Source organism: Chiloscyllium plagiosum, chromosome 37 (assembly GCF_004010195.1).
Source record: "Chiloscyllium plagiosum isolate BGI_BamShark_2017 chromosome 37, ASM401019v2, whole genome shotgun sequence".
NCBI lineage: Eukaryota > Metazoa > Chordata > Chondrichthyes > Orectolobiformes > Hemiscylliidae > Chiloscyllium > Chiloscyllium plagiosum.
In genome coordinates, this window is record NC_057746.1 from 9144541 (window position 1) to 9161498 (window position 16958).

At 44.5% G+C, this 16958-nt stretch overlaps 2 protein-coding genes across 8 annotated transcripts in view; both read right to left on the minus strand.

Annotated features, from left to right (window-relative positions):
* The window catches only part of LOC122541299 (nuclear factor 7, brain-like), a 104276-nt gene that overhangs the window by 60459 nt on the left and 26859 nt on the right, over positions 1-16958 (minus strand). The window lies entirely within an intron of this gene.
* LOC122541301 (class I histocompatibility antigen, F10 alpha chain-like) lies at positions 4976-15789 on the minus strand. Of its 5 annotated transcripts, XR_006309559.1 has the most exons (7): positions 15534-15789; positions 12733-13023; positions 11499-11777; positions 8426-8545; positions 7688-7723; positions 6041-6477; positions 4976-5536 (listed from the first exon to the last, which is right to left on the minus strand). XR_006309559.1 is itself a non-coding variant. In XM_043677930.1 (6 exons), the coding sequence occupies exons 1-5, from the start codon at positions 15742-15744 to the stop codon at positions 7692-7694; spliced, it is 933 nt and encodes a 310-aa protein (XP_043533865.1). In that variant the 5' UTR covers positions 15745-15789; the 3' UTR covers positions 4976-5536; positions 7688-7691. The 5 variants fall into 5 exon arrangements, 4 of the variants coding, with proteins under 4 accessions (XP_043533865.1, XP_043533864.1, XP_043533866.1 ...); XM_043677930.1 differs by lacking the exon at positions 6041-6477; XM_043677929.1 differs by having other exon boundaries at positions 4976-6477.

The following is a 16958-nucleotide window of genomic DNA, read 5'->3' on the forward strand; positions in this document are numbered from 1 at the left end:
TCAGTGTGACTCCCTCCCCTCACTCTCCCCCTGTCAGTGTGACTCCCTCCCCTCACCCTCCCCCTGTCAGTGTGATTTCCTCCCCTCACTCTCCCCCTGTCAGTGTGACTTCCTCCTGTGGGAAATAAGAAATGTAGTTTTCTGCACGCGATATAGAAAGGTAGTTGTAAGTGTTCGTGGAGTGTAATTTCTGTAGATGGGGGAGGGGTGAGACATTATACAAACGGTCATGGAATTCTTGTAGCGTGTAATATACTTATGGCTAACACTTTAATGAATATAGGGGTTCTTTTAAAGAAGGAGTTTTAAAGAAAATAGTTTGAAGCTTGGAAATAACTATGGAGTGTTGTAGCCGACCACAAAAGAAGAACTAAGGGCATTTTCACAATAAAGCTTATAGTAACAAGACAAAGAATGCAGACATCCAGAAACAGCTTGGTACAGAGATAAGGGAATTGAAAAACAAGTGAGGTAACCGACTTGTGATGGGACCAATGAGCAAAGGGAGGCGTCAGCCTGCAACACACAAACTGTATAAAAATGATTGTATAACTGATATCTTGGCACTCGTCGCCAGGCTAGCGGGGTGCCCGGACTTGCAAGTTTGTAATAAATTGTCCTTGTTTCCATGGCTTTGTCTCCGGCTGATTTATAAGTGAGTTTTGTTTCTAACACCTAGAAGGCTACAGTTATACTGCAGAACACCGGGTGTGGGACAGCTAGCAGGCTATAGTTATACTGCAGAACACCGGGTGTGGGACAGCTAGCAGGCGCAGGCTATAGTTATACTGCAGAACACCGGGTGTGGGACAGCTAGCAGGCTGTAGTTATACTGCGGAACACCGAGTATGAGACAGCTAGCAGGCTGTAGTTATACTGCAGAACACCGAGTGTGAGACAGCTAGCAGGCCATAGTTATACTGCAGAACACCGAGTGTGAGACCGCTAGCAGACCCATAGTTATACTGCAGAACACCGAGTGTGAGACAGCTAGCAGGCCCATAGTTATACTGCAGAACACCGAGTGTGAGACAGCTAGCAGGCTATAGTTATACTTCAGAACACCAAGTGTGAGACCGCTAGCAGGCCACAGCTATACCGCTGAATACCGAGTGTGGGACAGCTAGCAGGCCATAGTTATACTATGGCCTGCTAGCTGATGCCCTCCACCGCATCTCTTCCACTTCCCGATCCTCCGCCCTTGAACCCCGCCCCTCCAACCGCCACCAGGACAGAACCCCACTGCTGACACTGTCCCACCCTCCCAGACACTGTTAAACCCTGTCAGACTAATTCCCCTCCCCTCCTGACCCTGTCCCACCCTCCCAGTCACTGTTAAACTCTGTCAGAATAATACCCCTCCCCTCCTGACACTGTCCCACCCTCCCAGACACTGTTAAACCCTGTCAGACTAATTCCCCTCCCCTCCTGACCCTGTCCCACCCTCCCAGTCACTGTTAAACTCTGTCAGAATAATACCCCTCCCCTCCTGACACTGTCCCACCCTCCCAGACACTGTTAAACCCTGTCAGACTAATTCCCCTCCCCTCCTGACCCTGTCCCACCCTCCCAGTCACTGTTAAACTCTGTCAGAATAATACCCCTCCCCTCCTGACACTGTCCCACCCTCCCAGACACTGTTAAACCCTGTCAGACTAATTCCCCTCCCCTCCTGACCCTGTCCCACCCTCCCAGTCACTGTTAAACTCTGTCAGAATAATACCCCTCCCCTCCTGACACTGTCCCACCCTCCCAGACACTGTTGAACCCTGTCAGACTAATTCCCCTCCCCTCCTGACCCTGTCCCACCCTCCCAGTCACTGTTAAACTCTGTCAGAATAATACCCCTCCCCTCCTGACACTGTCCCACCCTCCCAGACACTGTTGAACCCTGTCAGACTAATTCCCCTCCCCTCCTGACCCTGTCCCACCCTCCCAGTCACTGTTAAACTCTGTCAGAATAATACCCCTCCCCTCCTGACACTGTCCCACCCTCCCAGACACTGTTGAACCCTGTCAGACTAATTCCCCTCCCCTCCTGACCCTGTCCCACCCTCCCAGTCACTGTTAAACTCTGTCAGAATAATACCCCTCCCCTCCTGACACTGTCCCACCCTCCCAGACATTGTTAAACCCTGTCAGACTAATTCCCCTCCCTTCCTCTCCCTGTCCCACCCTCCCAAACACTGTTAAACCGTGTCAGACTAATTCCCCTCTGCTCCTGACCCTGTCCCACCCTCCCAGACACTGTTAAACCCTGTCAGACTCATTCCCCTCCCCTCCTGACCCTGTCCCACCCTCCCAGTCACTGTTAAACCCTGTCAGATTAATTCCCCTCCGCACCCTGAAGAGATTGCCTTGTGTCTGTCATTTCTGACCTTGTGGGTGTCCTGGGCTCCACTGCAGGATATTCCAGGAGCCTGATTGCGGAATAATGGGATTGTCCTGTTCCAGTGTAAACATGGGCACCATCGTCCATCCTTCCATATCACAGCAGACACACAGTTCATACCCAGTTCTTTCAGATTGAGATCAATTTTTTCCTGGAATTCTGTTTCCACAGATTGGACAGTGGATCTCGGATCTGCAGGTTTGGATCCTGATCCTTTAAGTTTAACAAACAATCAAGGACTTTTTCAATATATAATTTCAGTTAAATCACATTGTAAGCTTTTTCTATAAATTCCGCATCTTGCAATCTTATTCTCCACAACCACCTGATGAAGGAGCAGCGCTCCGAAAGCTAGTGCTTCCAAATAAACCTGTTGGACTATAACCTGGTGTTGTGTGATTTTTAACTTTAAGTGAGACCTTCTCAAGTCATGTTTCCATCCCGTCTCAGAAATGTGAGCAGTGTCACCGTCAGAGGGATCTTCATGGATGGTTCCCCCCTCACACTTTCTCATCCTCACTGTCTTCAGTGTGTGAGAAACAAAGCCCACACACATCAATAATTGCAGTCCGAGACAAAATCTGAATCAGTAGTGTCCTTTATTTTTACACTTGCAAGTGGGTGTGATGTCCAGTGCCAAGCAAGGCAGAGGACATACATACCAAATTCAACAAACTCTCGACATTTATATAATTTGGTTCTTACATTTTTTTTCTTATTTCATTGTTTCTCCCCTGTTTACACCCTCCACTTCCCTAAGACTGGTCCCACCACTCCTGCTTATCTCTTGCCTTATCCGGCCTTGTCTGTGACAAAATGCTTTTTTCTGGCCTCACAAGGCCGTTTGACCTCATCCCACTGCAGGTCATTGTTAGGCATATTCTTTCTTCATCAGTATCTACTCTTTCCATCTAGGTTTCTCCCGAAGCCACTCTGATCCCTATGACCTCTTTAATTAGGGTTTGTTCCTGTGTCTCTGTAAAAGTGGGAAACAGATGTTTGTACAGGCGTATCTGGCCTAACTTCATCCTCTCACAACATCTTATCTATTTGCCCATAATATCTACCATTGTTTTGCAATCACGTTTCACGCTGGCATACAATTTTAGCTAATACAAAAACAATTATATATTTCCTCCACATAGTTTCCATTCTTGTTGACTCAGCTCCCGGCAGAAACAACCACACACTGGTGTGAGTTCATTTACTTTGTATCAGAAATTATAATTGCAGAATTACAGAACTGCAGAAGAAACATTAATTTACCTATATCCCACAAGTGGGTCAGTGATTTACCTGAAATGAAGCAACATCCTGAACCACCTCCGAGACAAGTTTTATATTGTAGGAAGTAGATCAATTCTGCACTTTGTGTCAACAATTTTTCATGATGATGTACATATCTGTATAAACTTTTCAGCTGTCTTTTCATGTGGACAAAGAATCTCACCATTTACCTCTTGCTTTTCAGTTTTTATTCTAATCAATATTAAAATGAACTGATCTGTTTTGCACTTTAACCAGTCTGAGCAAACTTGATCTCTTCTATATTGTCACATTATTTTCTTACCACAATAACGTATTTATGGTTATAAATATTATTGATAAATAGGAACAGATGTTTAGCTGCAAATACTGATAATTGTGGTGTGTAATGAATAAATCATTGTTTCTGGTCGATTTGTCCACATACTTCAGGAATGATTTCACAAGAAAAGTTTAGTTCATTCACTCAGCAGCTTGTGGCTCTTGGAATCAGCAGGTGTTGAGCTTCAGTTCAATGTGAACTGGGGGAGTGAAGACCATCCAACTCCCCAACAAGCCTTCCCCAAACTAACCAGGAAGCTCAAAGTGAGGTTTATTTAATATGGGTGTTTCAGAGTTGGATGGTTGATAATGTCTGGGAGTGTTCATTCCCGGGGTGTGTGGGGGGGTGTCCTTTCAGAAGGATCTGAATGAGTGTGAAGAGAGGGCCAGGCAGCTGCTGGGAGTCAGGAATACTTCACTGACTGGTGACTCAGCAGCTATTGGAGGGAGGAAAGGACAGGCTCACCAACTGAATGTTTCACCCAGGGCTCAGCACACAAGCTTCTGGGCTGGGACAGATGGAGAGGAACCTTCATTGTCAATGTTTCCTTCTGACAGGTGCTGCCTTTGGACACACTGCCTGGAGGAGGGGGGAGACGAGGGGGGAGTCAGTGTCAGCAGCTGAGGGGGGTGAAAGGGGACCTGAAGAAGGCAATGAGCCCTGGGACACAGAGGGAAGTGAGACAGTAACTGAGCTGGAGGGGGAAGGGGAGTGACATCCAGATGAACAGGAGGGGAAGCACCCTGGGGTGGGAGGGCAGGTGAAGTGGCACTCTCACTCCTGTCCCCATGTTGCACCTTCGGGTGTTAATGTGGGGACTGTCCCGAGTCTGGGATGGTAAGCCGCTGCCCAGCTCTCCATGTTTCATTTTGAGGAAATATTTTCTTTAAGGAGTGTTCTATTTCTAAATTGTTTCTGTTCTATTGGAGTCCATTATTTTATTTATAGATTTGCCTGGAGTCATTTCAAATTGTACAAAACAATTTTTATTGACATGTAATATTCGACATCACAAACATTTATAAAGTAGAAAAGCTACTCATTAATACACATGATCTGAAAGGTTTTGATCTGAGCAGATGAAGTTGACGTTGTTCAGCAATATCTCCCACAAACATCCTGCAAGGTCTATTTGCTGCTGAACTAAAATGTCCCTTGTTTCCCTCTCCATCTCCACTGCTCTTCTCTCTGATTTCCTGGGGGAGGGAGAGGGATTTTCTCCTTCTCAATGTCCACATCCATCAGCCCCCAGCTGCTCTCGAGCTGCCCTGGCAGCTGCAGGCCGGGTTTCCTCAGCTGCTCCATGAGGCCTGGCTCCAGTCACATCCATGTTGGGTGCCTCCATTTCATTGGTTTCTGGCCCCATCTGGTCTGTGGGCTGAAGGCTCAGTGCTTCCTGCAGGGGAACCTTGTACAATGTGCACCAGACCCACACAATCCTCGAGACATTCACAGGAGAGAATTGTAAGGTGACCTTTGATCATACCCTTTACCATGTGACACGTCAATACCCTGATCGCTCGCTCCACCATGTGACACGTTGAAGAGTCTTTCACCTTAAAAGATTACAAGCCAGATAACTTGGTGTGAAATCCAATTTACTTTTAAAACTCTTATCCAGTTCAAACTGGTTAAAATTCCTTTTAATTTACATCAGAAAAAGCTTGATAAAAAGTCATGTTTATTTCTGAATATTGGAAACACCAGTTCAATTTTGTTAAGAACAGCAATTACATAAAATCAATTTAAAAAGGCAGATATTCAGATCAACACTTCAGAACCAATTGTGAAATCAGATCCATTTCAAAATTGAAATGGACAAACTCTCCGTTCTGGAAGCTCCTTTCTGCTGGGGGTTGAATCTCCCTGGAAAGATGAGACTGGGTTCTGTTCCTGGATAAAGCAGCCTGAAGGTTTCTCAGTGAAAAACCAGCATCAGTTCAGGGAAATGTGCCCAAATTCTTGAGACACATCCCACAGTTAGAGCAGCAGATCAGCAAAAGCTAATTTAAAGCCTGTTCACAGCCAAGCAGTCTGTGATGGAAATCAGAATCACATACCTTGATCATATTATGATCTGGAATCACTTTCCACTGAGCTACCTGACACTGCCAATGGGGATCAGGTGGTTAAACAAGATCCTGACTCTAAAGTCCATCGAAAAGCAGAACTACCAGCTATCGATGCTCTGACCATGAATCACAGTGACAATGTTCAGCTCATGTGATTCCAGTGTCTGAGGATCCAATCCTGAAGATAGTCTTTTCTGGGTAATTTCAGAGTGAACAGCAAGATTATAATGTCTGTTTAAAAGTGACTCAGACACAGAGCAAGATGGACTTCTGTCTTTGGGAACAAGTTGTTGTAGTTGAGAATGTGTGAGGGGAAGCTATCCCTGAAGATCCCTTCGACTGTGAGAGCCATCACCTTGCTGACACAATCAGGATCCCACGAGCTAGGGAATGGACAGACACAAGGCACTCTCATTAAGCCAGCCCTGAAAAATGAGAAAGAGTTAAACATTTTAGACAAAGCTGTTCCTCTTGGGTTGGTCAGAGTATACACTGCTCGGTGTCTGTGTAACTGTGATTGTCAATAAGAATACAGCTAAAGTGGTGAAGGTTACTGTATTTAAGGTGGCAACAATTAATGTCAGACTTCAGGGGGTTGTTGTGATCTGCTTTCTGTCTTTCGGGTAGGGCCTGGATAATAACTGAACTTCATCCAACACAAAGTGCAAGACAGACTCAGAATGGGAATGAGAATGATCTGAGAGTGAAACACTTACCACTTGTAATATGGATCGACGAAATTAATGGGTAAATACTTGGTTAAATGAGGTAAATGTGAAACTGCCCATTTCCTCAGGAAGAATAAAAAAGGAACATGTTGTCTAAATGGTGAGAGTGTGCAGAGCTCTAAGATCCAGAGTTTGTGAGTCCCCTGGTACATGGATCACCAGGTTGGTTGTCAGATACAGCAGCTCATACGGAAACCTCAGAGAATGTGATTGTTCATTGTGAGGGGAACGGAACATAAAAGTAGGGAGGTTCTGCTTTAGCCATACAGGGTATTGACGGCCAATGGAGGACTGTCTACAGGTTTGCTCTCCTTGCTGAAGGAAGGAAACAAGTGAATTGGAAACAGTACAGAACACATTTACCAGATTATTACTTAGATTGAGGTGTGGTGTCTTATGAGGAAAGGATTGATTGACTCGGTTTGTATCTGCTCGAGTTCAGAACAGTAAGGGGGGCTTGACTGAAACGTGTGAGATCCTGAGGGGTCTTGACAGGTTTAGATTTGAAGATGATGCTCAACCATTTGTGAGAAAATGTGTTTCCTCATCTCTGTTTTAAACGGATGACCCCTTATTTCCAAACATTGAGCCCTAGTTGCAGATATTCCCATTAGGGGATACATCTTCTCCTCAAAATATGTTAGAACCCAAATCTTCGACTATTTTTAAGGCAGAGGCTGATAGATTCTTGATAAACAAGAGGGTGACGTTATCGGGGGGATTTGGGAATGTGCAGTAATCAGAGCAGCTCCCCCCATGATTTCATTGACAGTTAGAGCTGATTTAAAGGGCCGAATGGCCTACTCCTGCCCCGATTTCCTTTGTCCATCTGAACGTAATTATAGCCATGGGGCAAACACTGAGAGTTACAACTGGATCCACAGAGAAAAACCAAAATGTCACTCACTGAGTCATGAAGGAGCTGAGACAGAGACCTCAGAAGCTGAGAAAATAAAAACAGATTGTGAGGAACGTAATAAAATATAAAAATAGAGAGTGTGAGATACTAGCTATCACTCATTTGACCCAGGATTCAATAAAGCCCCCCCCCACCTTCACGAAACAGACTCACACAGCACAGCACTGAGGGAGTGGAGTGTGAGATTCCATGTGAACATATGGAATTATTCCCAGGAGAATGTAACACTACATCTTCCAATCCCTTCTCCATCATTCCCAACACTCTGTCCCCTCAATCACTTACTGGGAGCTGTTGTGTAGGTCCCACTTGGGGAACCTGCAGAAACAAAATAAATGTCCATTAGGATGGGGAATAATCCATTCTCAGAGAATGAGAACACAACAAGTGTGAGGGAATGGAGATTGTGTCAGAAATCCTCATTCCCACACTCCCCTCCATCCTTACACCTTATGGAGATTCTGGAGATCTCTCCCATTCCATTGATATTCAGTCAGTGAGGATGTGAGTGTGTGCAGTGGGTTTAATGATCAATATTAGACCTCGTCTGGGCTGATCTCACAAAGGAAGATCAGACAGGGAACAAGACATGATTATACGTGTGTATCTGTGTGTGGGAATTCAATCAGTTCCATTCCCCACAGTGCCCTGTACTCCCAGTACTGGAGACTCCCCCACACTCACTCTGTCCCCTCAGTTCGACATTCCCCTCTCTTTGATTCTTACCTCTCCATGGCCTTTTCCGGATGATTATTCCCATTATCCCAACAATAACAGCTAGGAGAATGATCATTGATGCAATGACACTTCCAAGATGGGAACGTCCCCAATTATTTTCCAGGATTTCTGAAACAGAATGGAATAAAATCAGGATTGTCTCTGTTCCCCAATCCATTCCAAGTTCTGTGTTGATTGGGAACAATTTTAACTGATCCCACCCATTGGGAATTGATGGGATAGGTTGAAATACTGTCTGAGCCTCATCGGATTGCCCTCTGCAGTGAAGTCACTAAAGATCCCATTGATGGGGATATAAACATCACGTTGTCCCAAACCTAGGGGTTACCTTCCTGGAGAGTTCAGTTTCCACTCTCCCTGATGTCTCTGTGTCCTGTCCTTGTTCAATCCCCAGGGTTATACTGGACAGCCCAGGAGGCAGCATTACTGATGGTTTTCACATCAAACTTCAAAGGGAGGAGGAATCAACTGACTGCAGGAAACAGGGCTCACTTTGTTCCATTTTGTATACTGATAAAGTGCCAATTAAGTGCTCTATGGTGTAGTGGTAGTGTCCCTACCTCTGGGCCAGAGGAGAAAATGTGACACTCAGCAATTCTTGCAGAATCTGTGGCAAGGGAAATGTCGAAAGGTTGAAGAAGGGTTATTCTGAAATTGAACATTAATTTTGTTTTTTCTCTCTCCACAAACCCTGCCAGAACAGCTGAATATCTGTAGTATTCTCTGTGTTTGTTCAGATTTCCAGCAGCTCCCCCGGATGTCTGTCTGAACAGGCTGATATAAGTTATCTGTCACATGCTGGTTAGCAATGCAGCAATGTAAATTCGGATAGCAAAACGTGACTTTTAGCTTTGCTCCTAACATATTACTGTCTTTTGAGTTTACTCTGTGTAACTCGGGCTTGTGTGTATTTTGTGCTGTCATGAAATCCTGTTAATAATGCTACAATCAAATTCACCCAGTACAGCATTTAATTCTGGGCTGCCTTTTAATTGTGTTTACAGCAACAACATTTTACATTTATATTGTGACTTTTAAATTTGGAACACATCCTGAAATGCTGCACAGGAACATAACAGAAAAATCCATGAATAGGAAAAAGTTACAAATCACACAACACCAGGTTTATTTGGAAGCACTAGCTTTTGGAGCACTGCTCATCCGTCAGGTAGCTGTTGAGCAGATGAAGGAGCAGCGCTCTGAAAACTTGTACTTCCAAATAAACCTGTTGGACTGCAACTTGGTGTTGTGCGATTTTTAACTTTGTCCAACACCCGCACTTCCACATCATGAATAGGAAAGGTTTGGAGGGATAGGGACCAGGAGCAGACAGGTGAGACTAGTTGAGTTTGGGATCACGTTTGGCGTGGGCGGTTGGACCGAAGGGTCTGTTTCTGTGCTGGATGACTCTGTGGCTGTATGCCAAGCCTTGAAGAAATGCTGGAAAAACACCTTTTTTCTCTCTTAAATACGGAAAAGCAAGGATTCTTTTTTCCCCCAGCTGCGGCCTTTCTGAAAGATCAATGATCGAGAATGAGAAGTGACGTGATGCTACACAGGGAAGACATTAAGCTAAGATTGCTGTATCAGCTGAAGGTGTGAAATCTGAGACTCTTACAGAAGGTGCAGGACCCAAAAGTACCCGATCAGAGGGTCCTGAGGAACATGCAATCGTCCTGAAAGCTTATGGACATTTTAATGAGAGAATTGTGAAACTAAAATTGGGTTTTACCAAATTTAGCACAAGTCCAGAGAGGAAAGGGGTACAAAGAGAACTTGCGGGACCCTGCTTTGTGCACGTGAAGAGAGAGAGAGCAAGACCAAAAGTTTACCCAGAGACAGTGAGAGACAGCGCGACAGTCAATTGGAATATTTTGGACCGAGCTTTAATTGAACTGAATTCTAACTTTAACAAAACTGAATATTTTGTAAATCAACCAGTCCAGGAATGGTAACGACACACCTCTGGAGCAGGTGGGACTTGAACCCAGGCCTTCTGGCTCAGAGGTTGGCACACTGTGTTACAAGAGCCCTGACTGCCCTTTTTAATGCTTTGTACAGATCCTGAAGTACATTAATAAATGCTTTGGGATTGTTTAAACTCATCTGCACTGTCCAGGGGTGGTCCATGCTTGGTCACAAACACGTTTTTGGTCCAGATTTAAGGGAATCATACAATTCCTTTCTACTGACCTGATGATGAGGCAAATGACAATTAAGGCACTGTTACAAAAGAGGCACAAAGGTACAATCCACCAAGGACTTAGTCTGAAGCTCCTGCAACTGGCCGACATGGTCAAGGCATGAAATAAGTGAGAGAATCCAGCTTAAAGAAAGTGCCCAGAGATTGAGGGACAGGCACCTAGACAAGTCTCAGCAGATCAAAGAGTGTGTGGATGGACTTGTGTCAGGAAAAACTGAAGTGTTAAGCTGGCAGTGACATTTCCCTTGAATTGAGTATTTCTAAAAAGATTGCCTTGGGAAGCAAGATGCAACTTTGTTTTAATATAAAACAAAGAACTGTGGATGCTGGAGATCTGAAACAGAAACAGAAATTGACTCTACTTTCTCTCCACTAATGCTGTCAGATCTGTTGAGTTTCTCCAGCAATTTCTGTCTCTGTGGAAACCTGATTTTGCTGTTTGTCTGAATATCTTTCTGTCACAGACATCTAGTTTTGTTCATTTTTCTTGTGCGCAATAAGCCTGTGCTGTGCTTTTAAAGACCGTCTGCAGGATGGAGTGAATATGCTTCAGTGTCTATCCAGCAGCAACAATAATAAAAATAATCAGCAAGTGATCCATCAAGTCAGACTTCCTTTCAGAACATAGAACATAGAACATAGAAGAATACAGCGCAGTACAGGCCCTTTGGCCCTCGATCCAAGCCCACCTAACCTATACTAACCCACTATCCTCCATATACCTATCCAATGCCCGCTTAAATGCCCATAAAGAGGGAGAGTCCACCACTGCTACTGGCAGGGCATTCCATGAACTTACGACTCGCTGAGTGAAGAACCTACCCCTAACTTGAGTCCACACACACACCAGTCCCTTACCCCACTGATAGAGCTGGGCCTCTGTCAGGCTGCTGTGGTCAATGTGACAGGAGTATTGATCCTCATCCCCAGCATTGATCTCAATCTCTTTCTGGATCTGATGGGTCCCATTGTGGTTTGGTCGTATCCCCGAGGATTGGGTCTCAGACATGACCTCTCCATTCCTTAGCCAGGTCACCTCGATGTCTACAGGATAAAACCCAGTGACCAGGCAGGAGAGAGTGAGCGGCTTGTCCTGACCATTGGGCTCCCTCCTGGAGATGAACACTTCAGGCTGAACTGTGATGGGAAAGGGTGAAAACACAAACAATAGACAGACACTGAATGGAATGGGAGAACGGTTTCATAGATCAGTGAGGTTAGATCAGAACGTGGGATCAGAACCGTGTCAGGACTATGTTGCTTATATCTTTGTATCTTTAAAAACTGTGGACTACGAGGAAGGACTGCTTTTGTAAACAGGGACTTGCCAGGATGGCTGCATAATTTCACAGCAAGGAAATTGATACCTATTTTGAACTCTGTTTTTGATAGTTGTGTGTTCCTGAAATTTGCAGGAGTTGAGTAGCTATTTCTAAATTAAGCTGATTCATTCTTAGTTAACTGAGCAGGCTGGAACTGGAACCAAGTTACACAGACACATTTACACACACACACACACACACAGACACACGTACACACACACACATACACACACACCTGTGCTGAAGTTCTTCGTAGTAGAAGCTACCTGTTCTCTGCAGTAAAAAGAACCTGATTTTTAAACTTGAAGTAAACCAGTTCCCTTTCCTGCAGCATTTGCTGTGGGCTGTGAGTTTTGAAGTGAGAAAGACAACTGAACAGTAAGTGGCATAGGATGATTTCAACATTGAAGTCAGAAAACAGAGACCATTAGACTGACTTTCCTCTTTCAATGATCCATTTTCCCCATTTGTTTATTTTTGTATGTTTAAGGGAGACTTTATAAAGGGAAAAGAGTTTTAGTTAGTAGTGTTATATACCAAGGGTATGTTTCCGTTTACTTGTAACAATAGTCTAATTACTTATGGTAAGTAATAATTCTTGGTTAGTACAGAAACCTGGTCTGTGTTTTGTATAAAACTTGGACTGAATATCAAGCAGGTTGAGGTACTATGTGAACCTTAAAAAGAAACTTTACCATTTGGTATGTCTCCAGGGACAGAACAATTTACAGCAGACTGTCCCAGTGGGTGGTAACAACTGAAATAAATACCTTTCCTTTTGAAGTATTTTTTTCCAGCTTGCAAATATCTCATTAAATACTGAACGCATACTTCTTCCAGATGTTCTTTCCATAATTTGTTCCAGGATTCATCAGAATCCCATTTTTCCTTTATCTTCACTGCCTTGTCATTGGAAGCAACCCATCTCATTCTGTCTGGCTCAAGGCTGATATAGTCCCTTCCATCAAATCCAAAACGCATCGATCTCTTTGTGGAACCTTTCCTGACTTTATCATCTTCATTCATCTCCACACTCCTAATCCATTGAAATATGTGAATTCCTGCCAGTGACCAAAAAAAAGGATCAACAATCAATTCTGATGGAACATGTTCCACTTGTCTGGATAGTTTCAGCTCCAGCAACACACATGAGGCTAAACAGAATCCAGACAAACCAACTGCCCATCTATCATCTTAAGCATTCCCCCCCCCCCCCCCACCCCCACCAGCACCAACGCACAGTGACAGCAGTGTGTGTTACCTGCCAGGTATACACTCCAATAACTCACCAAGGCTCCTCACTGCAGCTACTCCCAAATCTATGAGCTCTACCTAAAAGGGGAAGGTGTGAAGATATTTGAGAACACCACAAACCTGCCAGTTCCTCTCCAATCCCACTGGAACGTGAACTATAACACCATTCTTTCACAATCACAGGATCAAAATGCAGGGACATCCTTCCGTACAGCACTGGGGCTGAAGAGTGGGTTACAGCCACAGGGTTGAATTCTGCTTTTATTTTGTGAAGGGTCAATTTCATCAAGTTTCAAGGATGGTTTCTATCCATGAGGCCTAATGGGTCTCCACCTTCTATCATCCTAAACCCGCCTCAATAACCGCCTGCCCTCCCAGTGACAATACTGAGAACCCACCACTGTCTGAGTATCCCAGAATGGACTGGCATCTCTGAAGCTGCTGCCAACTTCCAAAGAATTGAACAGGTTGCTCACTGGGCAGGCACTGTCTGTCTGGATCTGTCCTGCACACTTTAGGATATTTGGGACAGCAGAGGAATTTTGCGTCATGCTTTGTGGACGGGCAGTGGGAGGTGCTGATGGACCGGGTTGTGTAGAGGAGGAGTGTCCTCTTCTCTCAGGACCAGCAGAGGGAGCCACATACTACACCCTGACATCCTGCTGGGAGGTTGCCCTCTGGTTCAGTGCAATGTCAGCTGCCCGGAGGAAGGCTCAGCAAATGGAGGAAGAAGCTCATTGACCTTCTCTGCTCTGACAGGGTAAGGGCCACCATCTGTTCTCTGCTGCCTCACATACACTATCGCTGTCACTGCACCCACTTCCCACCAAGGCTCACTTTAACTATCGCATTCAGCATCTTCCCTCTCTCTCTCATACTGTCAGGGAGCTATAAACCTGCACTCCGAGGTCTCTTTGTTCAGCAACACTCCCTAGGACCTTACCATTAAGTGAATAAGTCCTGCTAAGATTTGCCTTTCCAATGTGCCGCACCTCACATTTATCTAAATTAAACTAAAAAAAATGACACGGGTAAACCCACCTGCTTATTTTAACCCAGCAACACAGAAAAGATTTATCCTGTGCAGCAATGTGTGAAAGTTGATAGGCCAAGAACTAGTTAAAGTGAAAGTAACAACTTTATTTCTTAAAGTATAACAGAGAAGAATTAACTAACAACTATTTACAACTCTTTCCTCTAACCTACCGTTTACTTTCTCTTTCTACGATACTTATCAGATAAAACTCCTGATTAAGTTTACAAAACAAAATTTCTTATCTCCAAACCAAACAGCTTTCGGTTTTCCTCTGTATTCCTGTCTTCTTTTCTTCTTCTCAGGACTTCTGCTTCCTAGGTTACTGAGTGATAACGGTACCTTTAAGACGGTTCTTTTTTGGGCAGCCTTTTTACATGCTAGTGCTTTGGCTGCTCTCCTCCCAACTGTTCCACTTTCCCCGGATTTATACCCCCAAAGCATTGGATTGTGTCATTGGTTTTTAAAGTTGTCAATATACTAAATTCTAACTGGATTGGAGTTTTTTTTTGGGGGGGGGATATAATTTAAACTGATTGGCCTAATTTGAATCTGTTTTTGTCTCCAGACAACCAGCTAATCAAGCTATTCGACCAAATGTTACATTATATGTTTTTTCAGAATACTTGGTTCTGTCAGGTAGGTCTGTTGCTTTTAACTCTCTTAAAGTTACAATACACCCACATCTTCATAACAACTTCATTAACCACTCCTCAGCCCATTGGTCCATCTGCTCAAGATCTCATTGTACTCTGAGGTAATGTTTTTCGCTGTCCACTACATCTCCAATTTTGGTGCGATCTGCAAACTTACTAACAATAGCTCCTATGTTCACATCTAAATCACTTATATAAATGATGAAAAGCAGTGGACCCAGTGCTGATCCTAGTGGCACACTCCACTGGTCACAGGCTTTTAGTCTGAAAACCAACCCTCCATCACCACCCTCTGTCTTCGACCTTCAAGCCAGTTCTGAATCCAAATGGCTGGTTCTCCTTGTATTTCATGAGATCTACCCTTGCGAACCAGACTCCCATGGGGAACCTAGTTGAAAACCTTACTGAAGTCCATATAGATCACATCCACCACCCTACCTTCATCAATCCTTCATGTTGTAAGAATAAAATGTGTTTTGCTTAAAGCTAAGAAGATGACCAATCAAACCAAAACTGAAGCATAGGGCCTTACACTTGCCTTAACAAAAAAGTTAGGGTCCAGGCCATTTTCTTCATATGTTTTGAGGGGGCTGGGGAGTTGGTCTGCTCCATCACACACTGAACTTACCAGTTGTCTGGTTTGTACTTTTCATCATTGTATCCAGAACCTGCTTTGCAATGTCTGATCGTGTCTTCACGAGACTTGTGATATATTTCCAGTATTCAACACCAAAAGAGTCTGCCATGAACTGCAATTTAGGGATGGTCTGATTGAGTTTGGTGTCAAAATAATCAATCTGGATTCCATTGACCATTGCAATACCAATAACCTCAGGCATATCATCAATGCCAGAGACTGCTGTGAAGATCACTGAAAATGTGTTAGCATCTGTAAAAAAACAAGAGACAGGTTACTAGTTATTTACATGGACTACAATCCGTGTAAGGACCCATCTACACAGTGACTATCTCCCGTAGTCCACCACTTCATCACACTGTCAGAGTCCTGTCTGATGTCATAAACCGAATCAGATTCAACTGGGTCAGAATTAGCTGCTGCAGCCTCTAAGACCAGGGAGTAAACACAGAATCAGAGTCACTCAGATACTTGGGGTGGCACGGTGCCTCAGTGGTTACACAGTGCCAGGGACCGGGTTCAATTCCCGCCTCAGGTGACTGTGCGGAGTTTGCACATTCTCCCTGTGTCTGTGTGGATTTCCTCCGGGTGCTCTGGTTTCCTCCCACAGTCCAAATATGTGCAGGTGAGGTGAATTGACCATGCTAAATTGCCCGTAGTGTCAGATGTAGGGGAATGGGACTGGGTGGGTTGCTCTTCGGAGGGTCGGTGTGGACTTGTTGGGCCGAAGGGCCGGTTTCCATACTTTATGGAATCTAATCTAATCTAATCTAATCTTAATGGAGTCAGTTTGGACACAGGGAAGAGGCTGGGACAGAAATGTTAAACAGATTAATCACTAATTTGCAACAGTAACCTGGTACACAGTCTATCACTAACCTGGAGCAGTAACCTGGGACAAACCCGGTCTATCGCTAACCTGGAGCAATGTCCCAGGATAAACTGGAAAAGGACATTGAGAAGACTATCCTGACCATGGTCCGTCTGGACTGAGGAATTCAGGATAATCCGAGGGCAGGTTTATCCATAACCAGGGAAGATGTGGAGTGAGTGAATCCAGATTGAAATGAAGAGAAACAGGAATATTTTGGGAAGATGAAGTGTGAGACCGTGGGGGACAGTCACTGTGTGAACAGTCTTTCTGTCAAACAGGGGGATGGACAATCCCGAGCTGGATCCTCACTGTCCTTCACTGAGCTTTTTAATCAGCCCTTTATACACGGTCAGTAGGATGTTGGTGTCTGAGAGAAGCCGGCCTATTCAACCATGAGGGCATCACAGCTGAGCCTGGGCTGGGTTAAACATGGAGTATCCTTCTCCTTCCCGCAGTGTTTACAAGACTTTAGACCAGGAATGATGAAGCTGTTTGGCTTCTCCCAATCGATGTAAAAAGTAAAATTCTCCATTGGAACCATT